Source organism: Camelus bactrianus, chromosome 19 (assembly GCF_048773025.1).
Source record: "Camelus bactrianus isolate YW-2024 breed Bactrian camel chromosome 19, ASM4877302v1, whole genome shotgun sequence".
NCBI classification, from domain to species: Eukaryota; Metazoa; Chordata; class Mammalia; order Artiodactyla; family Camelidae; genus Camelus; species Camelus bactrianus.
The window spans coordinates 19,888,809-19,904,795 of record NC_133557.1 but is presented as its reverse complement, the minus strand read 5'-3'; the positions used below and the strand labels follow the sequence as shown (position 1 = coordinate 19,904,795).

The window sequence follows — 15,987 nt, the reverse complement described above, 5'->3', positions numbered from 1 at the left end:
TTAATTTTCAAAATTCTACATATACTTAATATAGGTATTATTGTTCCTATGTTTCTTATTAAAAGAAAACAAAACAAAAACTAAAGGCTAACATATCCCCTGTTTCTACTCATTCATATACAGTCCAAACAGAAGCCACTTATCTTTTTAAAAATGTATATCAGATGGCTCATTCACTTGCTTAGAATGGATTCTCATTAAACTTGGAATAAAATTCAAACTCACTGTCACAGCCGACAACACCCAACAGATTCCAGTCCTGCCTCACCTCATCTCCTGCAGCTTCCCCCTTACCTAGTCCCCTCCAGTCACAGTGGCCTTCTTTCCAGATCTGAAACATGCCAAACTCATTCCAGCCTCAGGGTCTTTGCACTGGTCATTCCCGTACCAAGAATGTTCTTTTAGAACTCATAGCTCCTTCTGGTCATTCAAGTTTTACTTTAAATATCAGCTCCCTGAGTGATCTTTCTCAACCATCTACTCTCAGGTAGCCCACTGAGCATGCTCCATCACTTTATTCTCACTCTTTTTCTTCACAGCAATTATCTCCATCTGGTATTTATTTTCTGGTTACCATTAATTGGCTTTTTGTTGCCCTACTAGAAAATGCACTGCCATGAGAGCAGGGTCATTGTCTTATTTACTACTGGACCCCTGAGGCCTAGAACAGGGTTCTAGAAATACTTACTGAATGAACAGACAAAGAGTTTAAGCGACTGGACCCGAACTAAACCCACGACTCCTAGCTTTTATCCCAGCAATCACAGTAACAGTAAATCTTCCTTCACAGAGAATATTCTCTGATTACAAGGATTTAGTGAAAGTTAATCTGTGACATGCTGGGTAGGAGGAGGAATTTTACACATGCCAAATTTAAACACTCAGAACTCATTGCTTAACCAAGATTTGATAGTAATTTTTCTCCTGAGTAAGAAATTAGCAAAGCATTTCACTGGATTGGGCTGGTTGGTATCACAACTCCCACATTTAGGAGACATCAAAAAGCAGAGGGGGAAAGAACGACTGAAAGGGGGAAATTTGACAGTCATCAGAAGTCAGACAGTGCACATGAATAAAAAGCGGAGAGAAGAAGATGGTGTAAGAGACCAGCTCAGCTGCATTATCCTAGAAGGCAAACTTACCGTTTTATTTCGTAATCGAATGATATCAGAAACAGACCCAGCCCCACAGTACTCCATCACAATCCACAAGTCTGTGTTCTTAAAATAACTGCCATAATATTTAACTACGTGAGGGCTAGAGAGAGAGAGAATACAAATTAGTGGAACAGCCTTCAAACATCTCTACTAATTCATGCTGCTAAATACATAAAAATTAATATCTCAGCTCAAAAGACCAATTATCCATATTTAAGGTTAAAATGGACACCCTCTTGATAAGAACGTAAAATAGTCTTGATTTCTGGAGGGCAATAAGTAATAATAGTGCAAAAATTGTGTGGGTCCCTTAACCTAGAATTTCTAAGTCTATGATTCATCCTAAGAAAAGAATTACAGATACACAAAAAGAAACAGTTAACATCACAGTACTGTCTATAAAAGAGAAAATTTTGATACCACCTAAATGTCCAACATTAGGGAGTTTATTTAAGAAATAATAAAGTATCTATATAATGGAGTAACCATGAAGCCACAGAAAATGTTATAGAAGAATACTTGATAATATGAGAAGATATTGTTTCCTAAAAAAATAAACCAAAAAAGGCAGGTTACATAATAGTAAGCACAGTGTAACTCCAAAAAAGATATGGAAGGATGTGCATACCAAGTTGTATTTAACAATGATTATTTCTCCAAAGGGAAAAGTGGTTTTCTTTTTCTTATTTGCATTTTCCCAAGAAGTCACATACACTTTATAATAAGAAAAAAATAAAAATCACACTACAATCTATTATTATAAAGAAAAAATATTCAGGATCAGACATGGAATTTGGGGGCTTGAAGAGAGGTTTCGGGGGGAGGGTATATAGCTCAAGTGGTAGAGTGCATGCTTAGCATGCACGAGGTCATGGGTTCAATTCCCAGTGCCTCCTCTAAAAAATAAACCTAATTACCTCCCCTGCTACCAAAATAAAATAAATAATACAACAATAAATAAAATATTTTTTTAAAAAAGAGAGAGATTTCAGAAAAAAGTCAAACCTCTCATGAAAATGAAATAATCCATCCTCTGAAGCTACCAGCTTTAACTAGCTAGATTGTTACCAGGGCTAAATATTGCATAAAACAGTAACTGAAGATGCTAAAACCATCTCAGCTTCATTAACTCTCAGAATTTCAAATGCTTCTTCATCCTTGGGAAACATGCCAATAACAAGCACAGCAGGGAAAAACCACACACACTCACAAAATGAACATTAATGAAGAAATGAATGAATAATTCTCTTAAGATACAGATCATCACATCTGCTCTCCCTTCCCTAAATTTCTATAGCATTTATTGCCTCTACAAGGCAATTACTGTCAGGTACTTACTGCTGGTTGAATAGAATACATTCTATACAACCATGTATTGTCAACTAGATTTTCCTGTACCTATATAAGCCTGGCCTGTCTAATTAAAGTCTGTAAACTCCAAGAGGACCCGCACTCTGCCCTGTATTTCTTTGTATTTCTTACGGTGCTTAGCACAGAGTAGGCTCTTTGAAATATCTCTTCGTTAATTAGAGACATTTGCACACCCTGTTTGGAACACAGCTCTTGCACAGTCTATCGGAAGTGGCAAAGTTCCAATTTGCCAACTGGAAAAAGCTTCCATAATGTGGAAGGAAGAAAAGAAAAACTACCTTACTCTGCTCCATCCAATCAAGAAATAGGAGGGTTTTTATCCAGCAGAGAGCAACCACAAAAGTATAAAGAATAAAAGAATGGGAGGGAGGGAGAAAAGAAGTGACTGCACTCACAAGTCTGCAAGACCTAAGGGCTCCTGGACAAGTCTGCCAGCAGGGAGCCCCACCAGCCTTAATGTGGAAGCTTTATAAACAGGAGGTACCAAGTTGATCTGCTGATCAAAAGAGCTTCAGAAGGATGAGGGCAGCCTCAGGATGCAAGATGTTCTCATTCTGCTTTCAACTCTCTGGAGCTGGCACTGCCCCTCAGTTCGTGTTTCTCTCCAATCTAAACTGAGGAAGGATGCGCCATCACAGTGACCTCCCATGCTGTCACGGAACTTCAGAGCAAACCACGTGCTTTTCTGCGGTCGCCTGTTGGCCTGACTTCCTGCTTGCAGCATTTGACAAATCTTAGTTCCTCAAAAATAAAATGCTTAACTACTCTTAGCTTGAATAATTTCTTAAAATTCTGATGGAACGAACCGAACAGTAATACATAAATGAGTGTTCTCTTTCTATAGGGCCATTTGATAGTCTAAGGTTTCTGAAGCTAAAAGCGTTTAAATTATCTCTTCTTAGCTGTCTCTGCAGAAATGTTTTCTCAATAGGAAGTAAGAGAGATCATTATCAAAAAAAAAAAGGCTAGCCACACCACCTTCTGCCTCTTTGCCTCTTCCTAGTTTTGAAAAAAACAAAACAAAACTATGCAAAAATAGAAACTATGAAAGTTTAGCTACTTAAACACACAAGCTTTTTCATTTTTTTTTCTGAAAAGAACATGCATTGTGATTCCACTAAGTCTCCTTTCTGCAAAATATCTAAGTAAATGCAATTCCAGGTGTCAAGCTCTAAATAATCACAGCAAATTCAAAACCAGGTTATCTCCAAGGTAACACCAGATACCTTTACCTGTCACATTGCTGCATTATAGAGATTTCTTTGATTATCTCCTGCAGGTCTGATTCCACTGGGACTTGCTTAATAGCAACAATCTGACCGGTCTCCTTATGAATAGCTTTGTAGACGCTGCCATAGGACCTATAATTGGGGGAAGGAGAACATTCATAAAGTCAAAGCCAAGAGACAAAAAGTGGTAAAACACAAGCAACTCACAGTTCTAATTTATATCCTTAAGTGCCCAAGACATATATCCCTAGTTACACTTGCAAAACTGAGATAGCTAAAGCACTTCGGGAAAAAAATTGTCAGTAAGAGAACTAAAAATGGTACCTTAAAATGGTACCTTAAAAACCACATTTAAATTTTACTGAATGTATTGGTATGAAATAATAATAATAATTATAGTAGCTACCATGTACTGTATGTCTGATGTCTGCTAGAAACTGTGCATCATCAGAGGTTCACCCTTACCAAAAAGCAGAGAAGAGGGTCATTATTTCTATTTTACAGATAAATGTGAAAAGGCTCAGAGAGGTTATGTGACTTGCCCAAGGTCACAGAAGTGATAAGTAAGTAGTCAGTTCACAATATAAATACAGGTGTATCAGAATATAAAGCTTACATTCTCTCCACATCTACATTGGGGCACAAAAATGGGGGTCTCTGTTTCCTTGCATTCACCCTAGTACCACGATGTCTTTTAGACCCTGCTCCTCTTACTTGCAATAATACTTAAAATATGATGGAAACTAAAACTGTAAGCCTCTTTAATGCTAGTGTCAGGTGAACAGAGCACATACAAATTCTTTTTGCCTTTTTTCTCCATCTTTCCTTAAGAGTTTATTATCAAAATAAATAAAAAGCTTGTGTATCCATTCAATTTGGGTGCTAAAAGAGCAGTAGGTTTAAAATCTAAACACCCAGGATTGGAGTCCTACCACATCACATACTAGCTATCATTTACAGACATATTATTAACCTTGTGCCTCAATTTTCTCATGGCAAAAATACTAACTACAAAGCAATTGTGATGGTTAAATGTATTATCATCATCATCTTACATAGGTTATATTTTCATTGAAATCCTTGACAGCTGGCAGTGAAATAATGAGTAAACTGTCTTTCATATTTCCCAAATACACCTGCTTCTTCATACTGTCTTGGTGAAGAAAAGATTAAAGAGTGCCAACTAATACATCAAAGTCGTTGAGTGCTCTAGCTAACAAAAAGATGCTCAAGAACTGTTTCAATGTGAAAGTAACATAAAAGTCTTCAAAAAGTCTATGCAGAGCACATAAAAAATTTCCATTCCATCAGAATCCCTCATACGGGGAAAACTAGCATTATGATTCTTAAATTTTGCATAGAACTTTTTTTTTTTGCCAGAGAAAGGCAACTGCTGACCATGTGTGGGAGATCTAACCACTGACCCTTCCTCCTTGATATGATAACCCCCTGATTTGTGAGGGTGGCAAATGCTTAGTCCCAGGGGACCAAGTCAGTCACAGGATTTCTACTTCCTTCTGCCAGTGACTGAACTAGTAGGAAGCATATGACCTAGTTCTGGCCAATGAAATTTGAAGGGAATTCTGCTGCTGGGTCTCTGGGAAAGACTTTCTTCCCTGATAACAGAGAAGTAAACTAGGCAGTCCATTGTTAACTGCCTCTTCCTTTTCTGCTTTGGTCACTATCATGTGAAGCATGATGCTTGAAACAAACATGGCCATCTTGAGACTATGAGAATTATGCAAATGCTAAACCATTATCAAGCCAGTTAGCCATTCTGGAATCTTTATTCCAGATTTATTGTTACTTGGTTATTAAATGCCCTTTTCGGTTAGCCGCTGTTAGATGGGTATTCTATTACTTTCATCCAAAGTTATTCTTGATAGCCTAGGTCCCACTTATGTGAAAATGTCTTTATTTCACTCTGGAATGAGTTTTGCTGAATGGAGAATTATTCTCTAACAATAGCTTTCCCTCAGCACTTTTACTGTTGTTTTACGGCTTCTATTGTTGTGAAGTCAGTTATCACCAGATTATCATTTTTCATAGGTAATCTCTCTGTAGCTTTTAAGATTTCCTCTTCGCCCTTAATATTACATAATTTTACTGTGCAATTACTAGGAGTCGATTTAGTTGGCACTTTCTAAGCTGCTTCAATCCGAAGGCACATGTCTTTCTCTGAGTTTGGAAAATTCTCAGTATTTCCTATCTCTTCTAATATCTCCTTGTACAGCTCCTATTGGACCGATCCTGGACCTCCTCAATCCGTGATGTCTTCCTGGTTTCCAACAAGATATTTCTGTCCTGGCTTTTGTGATCAGTCTCATTTCTGGCTTTCAATTCACAAATTCTCTTTTCAGCTTGTCCTGAAATTTACTGGGCTTTAGAACATCAATTATTGTATTTTCATTGTCAAGATTCCCAACTTTTTTCTTTTTCTTGGGGCTAAATGTTTATGTTAATAATCTCATGTTCTTCTTTTAAGGATGTGATTCCCTCCTTTTATCTTTTTGAAAATCATAAACAAACGTTAAATCCTGTTTGAGATTGCTCCATTATTTCTGCTTCCTTGGCTGTGAGTTTTCTCCCGCTTGTTAGGTCTGCTGATTATCTCGTGGCAGTAGATCTCCTTGTATGGGTTTCCTTTCATTTTGAATAATTTTCCTCTACACAATGCCCACTGTCAAGAGTGTTTCATGATGTCATGAAGGTTCCATGGTTCCCTTAGCCCAGTCATCTAGGCCATACAACTAAAACCAGGTCTTGCACGAGGATTTGGGGGTTTTGTTCCTCATGATACCGTAACTGAATGCAGTCCAGGCCCAGTTCCTATAGTCAGACCAGTCCCTCTGCTGTTTCCCCAGGCCACAGGCAAATAACAGCACAACCTCACACAGGAAGCCCACCTATAATCTCCCGGCAAGGGCAGGGCATGCTTTACCCTCCTCATTACAGCTACCTTTTCCATCCCTGGTCTGTAGCTGGCTATGTATTCTTATATATAAAAAATTAACTTTCATTCATTATTCTTATATGTTTGAAATCAAAAGGAGAGGTCTCTGCATGCACTTACTCAGCAGTCTTGATCAGAACACCCTCCACGCCCACTATGCTATCTTGACAGCAAAGAAAACTCCAAGAGCTCAAATGAACTATTAAGATTCATGATTCCACAGACTGCACTTACAGTACAGATGATTTAGAAGGCTTCAGCAATCATGCTACCTTATAGGCAGGTCCCTTAAAACTTGATTCCCTACAACAAAAACTTCAGTGACTCAATGAATTTGAACTGGCAGAGAGCAAAGATGGCGGAGAAGTAAGTGTTTCACCCAAGCTATACAAGGCAAGGGTCAATGCAGAAAAATAGAAATCATACAGTATCTGAGGCCAAATCAACCAGACACAAGTCTTAACAATACTATTCACCAGCTAGGAAACCATGGGCAAGATGTTTTTGTTATCCTATGATAAAAACATAGTAAGTCAATGCATAAAACTTTAAATATAACAGAAGGAAAAAAGGTGGTAGGCTCTAATTCAAAACACTTTCCAAATGCTGTCCATTCATCCTGGTCTGGAGCTTTGGCTCTGCTCTGCCACAGATCCACATGATTTCCTCAAAATGCAGGACTGCAGCCTCAGGAATCCCATACAATCCTTTAGCCAGAGCTCACTTCACAAGGCACAAGGCGGGGAGAGCTTACAATCTACTCATTTTCCAGAATCATGTAAGGATGGCGTGGCAAGTTTGTGTTTGGAAAGGAAGTGCAGAGCAGGTCTTGCTTTGGGATTCCACTAGTTAAATAAAGCTTGTTCAGGCTCATTCAATCGGGATGACAGAAATCCAAGCACTTGTGGTATCATTTAAAAGAACAATATGGTAATAACACAGGATGATTTGAAGCCTTATTTGTTTTCTCCCTGGTGATATCTTCCAGGGAAATTTCCAGGATCCTCAATGAAGACAGCCATACATCTAAAATATAATTTAAAATAATCATAATTAGCTTAGTTTTTCCTTATTTTATATTCCTAGTAATTCTCTACCTGTAGTTTTCTTGTGACATTCCCCAAACCCAATCAACCCAAACAGAGCTCCCTTCAAGAACACCTAAATACACTTTAAGACTTAAGACTTAACTTTGATTTAACAGGAGAAGATCTGAAAAATATTTCAGTTGCTACCTTTAAAAATAAAATAGTAATAGTAATAGTTGCTGTTCACTGAGCATTTATCAGGGGACAAGAGCTGTACCCAGTACTCTACTCCCATTTTCTCGTGTAAGGGAGATGCCAGTATCCCCACTTCATAGCTCAGGTTTGTGAAGCTTCAAAATATTCAGCAATTTGCTCAGGCTCACTTGTTTCTTATGACCAATAAACAGTAGAGCAAGAGTTTTAACCCAGATATGTCTGACTTCAGTCTATGTTCTTTTGTTAAAGATGAAAGAAACAAGTCAGTTGTACACATAATCACTTATGCCCATCACTCGTTATCTTATTTCAAGTATAACATATGAGCATGATGAGATTAAGGGCTTCGAACTCTGCCTTGAGGAAAATACCTAGGGATATCAAGCTAGGATATCAAGCTAAAGCTGAAAACAGCAGGCAAGAGACACAGAGGGATTGTTTTTTCTTCTCTTACCTTTAACGACACCAGGTCAACTTGTGGTTTCAGATTCATCTTGCACTTGTCTTTTCGCAGCACAGCTGGTGTCATCTTTTACTTCCCTTCTCTGCTTGATCTCTTGCTTGCTTCCAAAGAGTTTTTTTCCAACTTACAAAAAGATGATGACTAATGTTTTTTACGAGGAGATAATCCATGAAAACCTATTCCACATGATCCAGGATTGGGTTTAACATTGTGCTATCTATATTAGGCATAAAAAACACTAAACTTCAAAATAATCTAATGATGCATAAAAGCCTATTTGGAAGAAGATACATTAATTAGACAATAGACATTTTATAAATTAGTATTTCAGGTCTTCTCTTGAACCAGAAGTACTCCCAAGAGATTTTTTAAAAATATCCAAATATCCACACGTTTACTTGCTTATATAGGCATAAACAATCTCTGAGGAAGCCATAAAAAACTGCTATACTGGTTACTTCTGGGTGGCTGAGAGACAGACATAGGAGGCGGATTTTTTTCATTGTACACACTTTTATGCTTTTTGGATTTTGAATCATATGACTTGATTACCTACTTAAAAAGGAAGAATAAAAACTTAAGAAAGAATGTCTCTAATATTTTCATGTCTTGGTCGTTACAGAAAAAGAAAGAAACATACAAAGATTAAATAAAAAATACATGTAAAAGTACAAAAAATTATGATGGAACCTTCATTGTTATCATGAAAGCCAGTGATGTCCACTATTATCTGTTACCAAATAGTATTTCATTAGTAACTCATTTACAAATCTGTGTTTCAAGAAGTCCATTGGTTCCCAACGTGGGATTCTGGATCTCTTAGGAAGCTGTAAAGGCAGGGACAGTCCTTGATTTATGTACTGTATTTCACAAAGCTGTACTAACTAAAAGACTGAATTCCATTTATTTTTATACATTCTTTTTTCCCTTCTTTATTTGGGGGGGGGATTAGGTTTATTTATTTTTTAGTAATTTTTTTTTAAATGGAGGTACTGGACTCAGGACCTCGTGCATGCTAAGCACACACTCTACCACTGAGCTATATCCTCCCTCATTGTTTTTTAAATAAAACAAGTTATTCCATATCTCTCAGAGGCCATGAACAAAAAATTAAAAATATGTCTGATTAATAAAAATTTTAAAATGAAGTACAAACTGATTAGTATTATCTGTTAAATAGATAAAATCATACAAACCACAGATTTTACAAGAGCGAAAACAATAGATGCCCATCTTGTTCAAAAGGCCAGGATCACTGAATCTGTCTATAGTAGTGATTGGGGGAAGAGGGAAAGGGCATTCCAAACCATATGTTTACCTCCCATCCCACCCAGAAGAGTGCTGTTATGCAACATTCCCCTTTCTTCTCCTTAGGTTTGCAAATTAATTGTCATGACAAAGGTTCATGTCCCCCTGGTGTTGGGGCAGGAGAAAGACTGGGACCCACTAGTCCACCCATATTTTCTGTACACTTACCCTTCGCCCAGTTTCTCTAAGACATCAAACACTTCTTCTGGTTGTTTAGTTAAACTATCTTCATCCAACTTTTTCAACTGCCTGTGAATGAAGAAATATAAATACAAAACACATTTTACTTGCTAGCAACTAGAACACAAAATGCATTATTTCTTTTATAATTAGCACCTTTGGAATTTCTCTACAAAGTCTTTACTAGTAGATGACAATAAAGCCAAGTGAACAGACCTTTAAGGGAAGCTGAAGGGTGGTTCTACAGAAGTGTTACACATGTTCTGGGTCACCCTGATGACCAAAATCAAGACCAGAGGGTGATGAGCTACCAGGAGGCTGACTTCAGTTCCATGGGTGTAAGAATTTTCTGACAATAAATGTTGTTCTAAAATGGTTTAGACCACCTTGAGAAGTCCCGAGATCCCTATTACTGTAGAATCTAAATAGAAAATGAGTCCTGATGTGGCTGGAATGTTGAAGAGTGGTTTCAAGCAATAACTATAACCTTCAAAATCTATTCAAATCTTGAGATTCCAGGAATTAAGACGGCATAACTATCTGGTCAGAAAAGATGTTTAACACAAGCTTAGCTATGAAATGAAACACAGACTCAGACTGGAGGCCAAGGAAGACGTAGTAAAGGAGTCTTGCTCTCCACTGGCAAGATTTTGGTCATTTTGTCAAAACACATGGATCCTATAGGTATCATAGAAACAGAAAGTGGAGAGCATACCTTTAGGTGTAATCCTAAGTGAAAAACAGGCAGCTGGGCGTTTCAAACAGTCTCACAAAGACTATCCCACGGGCAGCCGGGCACCTGACTATTTCCCCAAATAAAAGATATATGCTGCTTACAACTTCCAGATAATTCAGATTTTTCTGACTATGACAAACCATGACAAACATGGGAGGTTATGAATTAAGAATGGGGTGTTTTTTTTTTTTTAACTCTGAGACCTCTGAAAATTATTAATAGGCTTAAAAGAAGGAGCTTGCTAAGGAATATGTATGTGAGTCTGCGTGTGTGTGTGTGTGTGTGTGTGTGTATCTTCTACACAATGGCTTCCTGAAACTACAAGGCATAACAAAGAAAAGAGAGCTCAGGAAATGGTGAAATATGGCAACAGTCCTCTGGGGGTTTCTTTGTAAAGAAAAATGTTTAAATTAACTGGACAATATCAATTTTTACAAGAAAAGACTTGAACTAAAAAAAATACACGCACACACAAATGTGTACCTTTCTAGAGGAAACAGCAAAAGCATAAGCAAAACAAACAAACAAACAAAACCCATACACCTGAACACATCAAGTGCTTCTACCAATAAATGCTGATCTCAAAAAGTCAATCTTATAGAATTTTATAAACATCAAAAGACTGGAGAAATGGAGAACTGTTCCAAGTCAATATTTGCCGTAACTTGAAAAAAATGACCATGCTGACCTTTGAAAATCAAAAGGTCCTAAAAATTAAAGTCCAATGACATCACCAAAACTTCCAGCTTCAAGACAAAAAGAGCTGAAGTGAAACTCCTCTTACACTCCAGAAGTGAAATTTCTGTGACCTCAGAAACGAGAATGAATATCTCATAACCTACGGGGTTTTTTGGTGAAGCACTGAGTTTATAACTACATAAACAAAGGACAATACCTCATTTCTCAAGTATCATTAAAGTTTTATAAACAGTTTATATAAAGGAAGATCAAACATGTTCCTTTGAAGTGTTGACTTGTGGTTTACAATACGCAAAACTCTATTTCAACCATTATGGGGACCACAGCATAACAAAGGAAACAGGCCACTGCCATGAGAGACAGCTGTGAGCCTCCGATAATACTTTGACAGACAAACTTTATATGACTGCTCAGATACAATCTAAGTGGGCTTTTGTTTGGTTTTGGTCTGAGGACTAAAGGATCTTTTTATCTCTTGTGCCTGATAACCCAGAGGTGGTCAATAAAAACGTTCGGTAAATGGACTAATGAATGTAATGAGGAGAATCATAAACCTTTCTCGGCAATCTTTGTGAGGCTTCAAGATAAAAAAGAATTTCACCCCAAAAAGTATGACTGTGTTGGGGAGGGGAGGGAATAGCTCAGTGGTAGAGTGCATGCCAAGCATGCATGAGGTCCTGGGTTCAATCCCCAGTACCTCTGTTAAATAAGTAAGTAAGTACATAAGTAAATAAATAAATAAAACTAGTTACCTTCTCTGCCCGCCTCTAAAAGTATTACTGTGTTATCAACACATAAGATTTCTACGGTGAGTCTTCATGGAAGAAGCACTATAACCAAACGGCCCAACTCTGATGAGTCAGCCCTCCCAGCTGTACTTCCCCAGGTCCTACGTAGTTTCACTGCTTGCTAATAACTGAACAGGCCTGGCCTGCACAGCCTCCATGGACCAGATACAGGTGGATGCTCCTCTCCTAAGTCAGATGGCCACGTGGATGGCCAGCATCCCAGAAATGCATGGCAACTCACTTTTTAAAATCATAAACTCCTATTTAAACCATCAACTTTGATCCATCACCATTCACTTAGTCACACACAATGTCAAACTCATGAACACAGAGATCATTTCCTGCATTGGGATCGCCATCCCTTGTTGGAAACGCATGCCGTCTTAATCTCTGAAAAGATACCTCTATCTTTCCAAACACAAATAAGGATGTCTATGAAGTAGTTACTCACAGGCTTGGCTAACTCTCAAACCTCTTTCTCCCATCTTAGAACTCTTGTAAGGTTCATTTTATTTATATATAACTATCCCTCTTTCCATACAGAATTTGATGTGGGTTACAACAAATATATAAGATAAGTAAGTTTTTTTTAACGATAATAAAATCAATGTGTCTCCCCCTCCACCCTCTCAAATTCATGTTAAGGATGTGACCCCCCCCATACCTCAGAATGTGACTGTATTTAGAGATAAGGCCTTTAAAGAGGTAATTAAGGTAAAAAATGAGGTCAAATGGGCGGGCCCTAATCCAGCATGACTGGTGTCCTTATAAGTGGAGATGAGGACACAAACTGGTACAGAGGGAAGACCATGTGAAGACAGGAAGGAGACAGTCATCTACAAGGCAAGTAAAGAAGCCTCAAAAGAATCAACCCTGCTGACACCTTGATCTCAGACATCCAGCCTCCCGAACTGTGAGAAGATAAATTTCTGTTGTCACCCAGTCTGTGAAACTGACATGGCAGTAGTAACAAACCAATACAAATGGTAATAAAGTTAATCGGCTGCAAATGAGGCAGATCACCAGTTGTGATGATCAGGAAAGCACCAGTCCTTCAAGAATTAAGCCCTGCAATGCTTTTCTCTTGCGTATTTAATAAAAATTTTAAAATCCAAAAGGCACAGGAATGAGTGCATCAAAAACCAAAAAGGCTTACTCTTTTGCCCAAGATTGTACAATACAAGGCAAAGGCAAAAACAAAACTCAGATTCCTAATTCTCTTTTCAATTAAACCAGGGCCTCGGAGAAAGAACGAATATATTTCAGAAAGAAAAACAGCCAGTGTACTTTTACAACTGGACCTATAGTCCTATAGCAAAAAATGCACAAAGGCCCTGTCAAACGGGTACTTCCAGAGAGGCATCAGAGTGAAGCAGCTAAGAGCATGGACTTTGGACCTGACTGCTTGGATTAAAATCCCAGCTCTGTCACTTAGTAACTGTGGGATCTCTGGCAAATCACTCTCGGTGCCTCAGTTTCAACACCTGTGAAATAGAGATACAGGTGATAGGATTGTTGTGAGGGTCAAATGATAAGTTGAACCATACGAAACCACCATTTTTATATATCAAAAACAGTCAAATATTGGTAACTTCATATAGTGCTCAGGAAAGTGCTGAGAATGGCACCCAGAAAGTGCTATGAGTGTAATAATCATTTAATTTCAGTCTCAGCACACTACAGGAGGGTGAATTGAGTCTGTCCCAGCGTGCCATTTGCCTTCTGCACTGTTTGTGCACTTTAAACAAATCCAACAGGCAGCCCAGGCTGTCAACCCCTTTCTTCACCTCTTCATTGCCCTGCACTCCCGCACGCTGAGCACTTCCTACTTTAGAGCTCATTCGGCTGCAGGAAGTCAGAGGTCTCTGTGAAACAGATGCTAACTGCACTAGCACCTCAATCTCCACTCTCGATTTTTCTCCAGATGTGGCAGACTGATAGAAGACCCTGGTGTCCACAGAGCAAACCACTGATACGACTGCAACCAACCCAAGAGATCAGAATTTCTAGGATCAGCCATCTCCCTGATCTTGACTTTTAAAACAATTCCAGGTAGCAGTAGAATTTGGAGCTGATACAAAACAATAGAGGCCTGAAAAGGGCACAGTCTGGCTGGGTCCAGTGACCCAGACTTAGAGCAAGGAAGGAAACACAGAGGACTGGGTCTCAACTCTTCTGGGCCTCAATTTGCCCATCTTGAAAATATTCTCTTACTTCCCTATCTACATCCCAAGGTTGGATGTGAGGAAAATTAGGAAGAGACTGGACATCAGAAATGAAAGGTGCCATCATCATCCTAGAGTGGGGGCACTACCCAAAACATCTTCCTAAATGCTGTCTTCCATCAAGCCTCCCTTGCTAGACCGTCAGCCTTTCTTGGTACAGCTTCCACTTCAGGCGCAAACATTTTCCCCTCAACAGATCCTCCCCACTGCACCCCTCGGGTGGGACTCTCTCCCTTATAAAGTCTATCCACCCTTTCTCTCTGCTTGCTCCCGACCCATCCCATGGACAGATCCCCTCGGAGGTTCTCATCCTGCTCCAGCATCCTCTCTACCTCATTGAATCCCTTCTAGTATAGCCTTCACCCAGCGGCCCCCGCCCTCAGCAGGTGCTCTCCCTAACTTGTCCCTACGTTCCTCAGCAACTCCGCCCCTCAGCAATCCTCTCTTCCGCTTGGATGTCCCTCCACAGCAAGCAGTCTCCCTAACTAGCCCCACGTTTATCCCCCATCGGCTGAACCCCCATCCGCCAAAGGTCCCCCATTCAGCAGGTGCCCTATCAGCGGGGTCTCCTCGCCCCGCAGATCCATCCCTTCAAGGGGCTCGCACACCTGTGTCTCCTCTCCACCGGATCCCGCCTCTCCCTCCCCTACCCCCTTCCTCTTGGCCAGGGGTCCCTCACCGACGCGGCGGGTTCCTCAGCTGCACCGTCTCCATGGCGCTGCCAGCAGCCGCCCAGACCCGCTCACTGCTCCATCCTCCCCCAGGACCTCCCCAAGCCCGCCCCGCAGACCCTCCCACACTTCCGCTTTCCGCCCCTACCGGAAGCGGCGCGCGGAGCGGGGAGCGGGGAGCGGGGCGGGGCCGCGAGGTCCGGGCCTGGGTCACGTGGCGCGGTGAGCTCACGTGATGCCCCCGGGCGATGACCCGGAGCTGAGGAGTGCAGGCGGCTGCTCCCGGCGGTGTCCTCAGCCCGAATCCAGACGGTGTCGTTGTTTCTTGCGATAGTGTTCGCCCAAGACACCCGGGCCCAGACCGGGAGCCCATCTCTGCCTTAGACCCGGCCCCTCAATTTTCAGGGGAAGATACTAAGGCTTCTTGCTAAGTGCCGGCGTGGTGAGAACTGTCGATTCTTAACCAGCCAAGTTCTACGGGATTCCTGGGAAGCGCTGCTCCAGGGACTCCTGCAGGTATTTGTGGTTTTCTACCGTTCTTACCTGGTTGAATTCTTGTTCCAAGTGGAGGCTGGAACGTGCATCACCTCTCCTTGGATGTCACAGAACATCAGCCTGCAAATTGCCTCACCCTCTTAACAGCGTCACCCTTGAGTCAGTTTGTGGACGTAAAATAATGTTTATTAAACTCTTACAATGTACTTGCTTTCATATATTACTTAATTTAATCCTCATATCAAGCCTGTAACGTTATCCCCAATCTTATCTATTATATTAGTTGACACTACTTTCCACGTTCTCTTGTGCTCTGCCAGTATTAACTTAATTAATATTCCTAACGACCTTGTAAGGTAACTACTATTATTACTCTGATTTTATAAGGTCAGAGAGGTGAAGATCACAAAGCTAAAAGTATATAGGTTTGGGGATTTAAATCCAGATGGGTCTGATTCCAGAGCCTGC

General features: G+C 40.1%; 1 protein-coding gene across 1 annotated transcript in view; it reads right to left on the bottom strand.

The window, feature by feature from the left end:
* The window catches only part of STK4 (serine/threonine kinase 4), a 78,045-nt gene extending 62,862 nt beyond the window's left edge, over positions 1-15,183 (bottom strand). Inside the window, exons 1-4 of the mRNA XM_010958688.3 lie at positions 15,033-15,183; positions 9,894-9,974; positions 3,761-3,889; positions 1,143-1,257 (exon numbers count right to left, since the gene is read on the bottom strand). Coding sequence (XP_010956990.1) covers positions 1,143-1,257; positions 3,761-3,889; positions 9,894-9,974; positions 15,033-15,067 — 360 coding nt within the window. The 5' untranslated portion in view covers positions 15,068-15,183. The remainder of the gene's footprint in view (positions 1-1,142; positions 1,258-3,760; positions 3,890-9,893; positions 9,975-15,032) is intronic.
* Between the last annotated feature and the right edge of the window lie 804 nt (positions 15,184-15,987).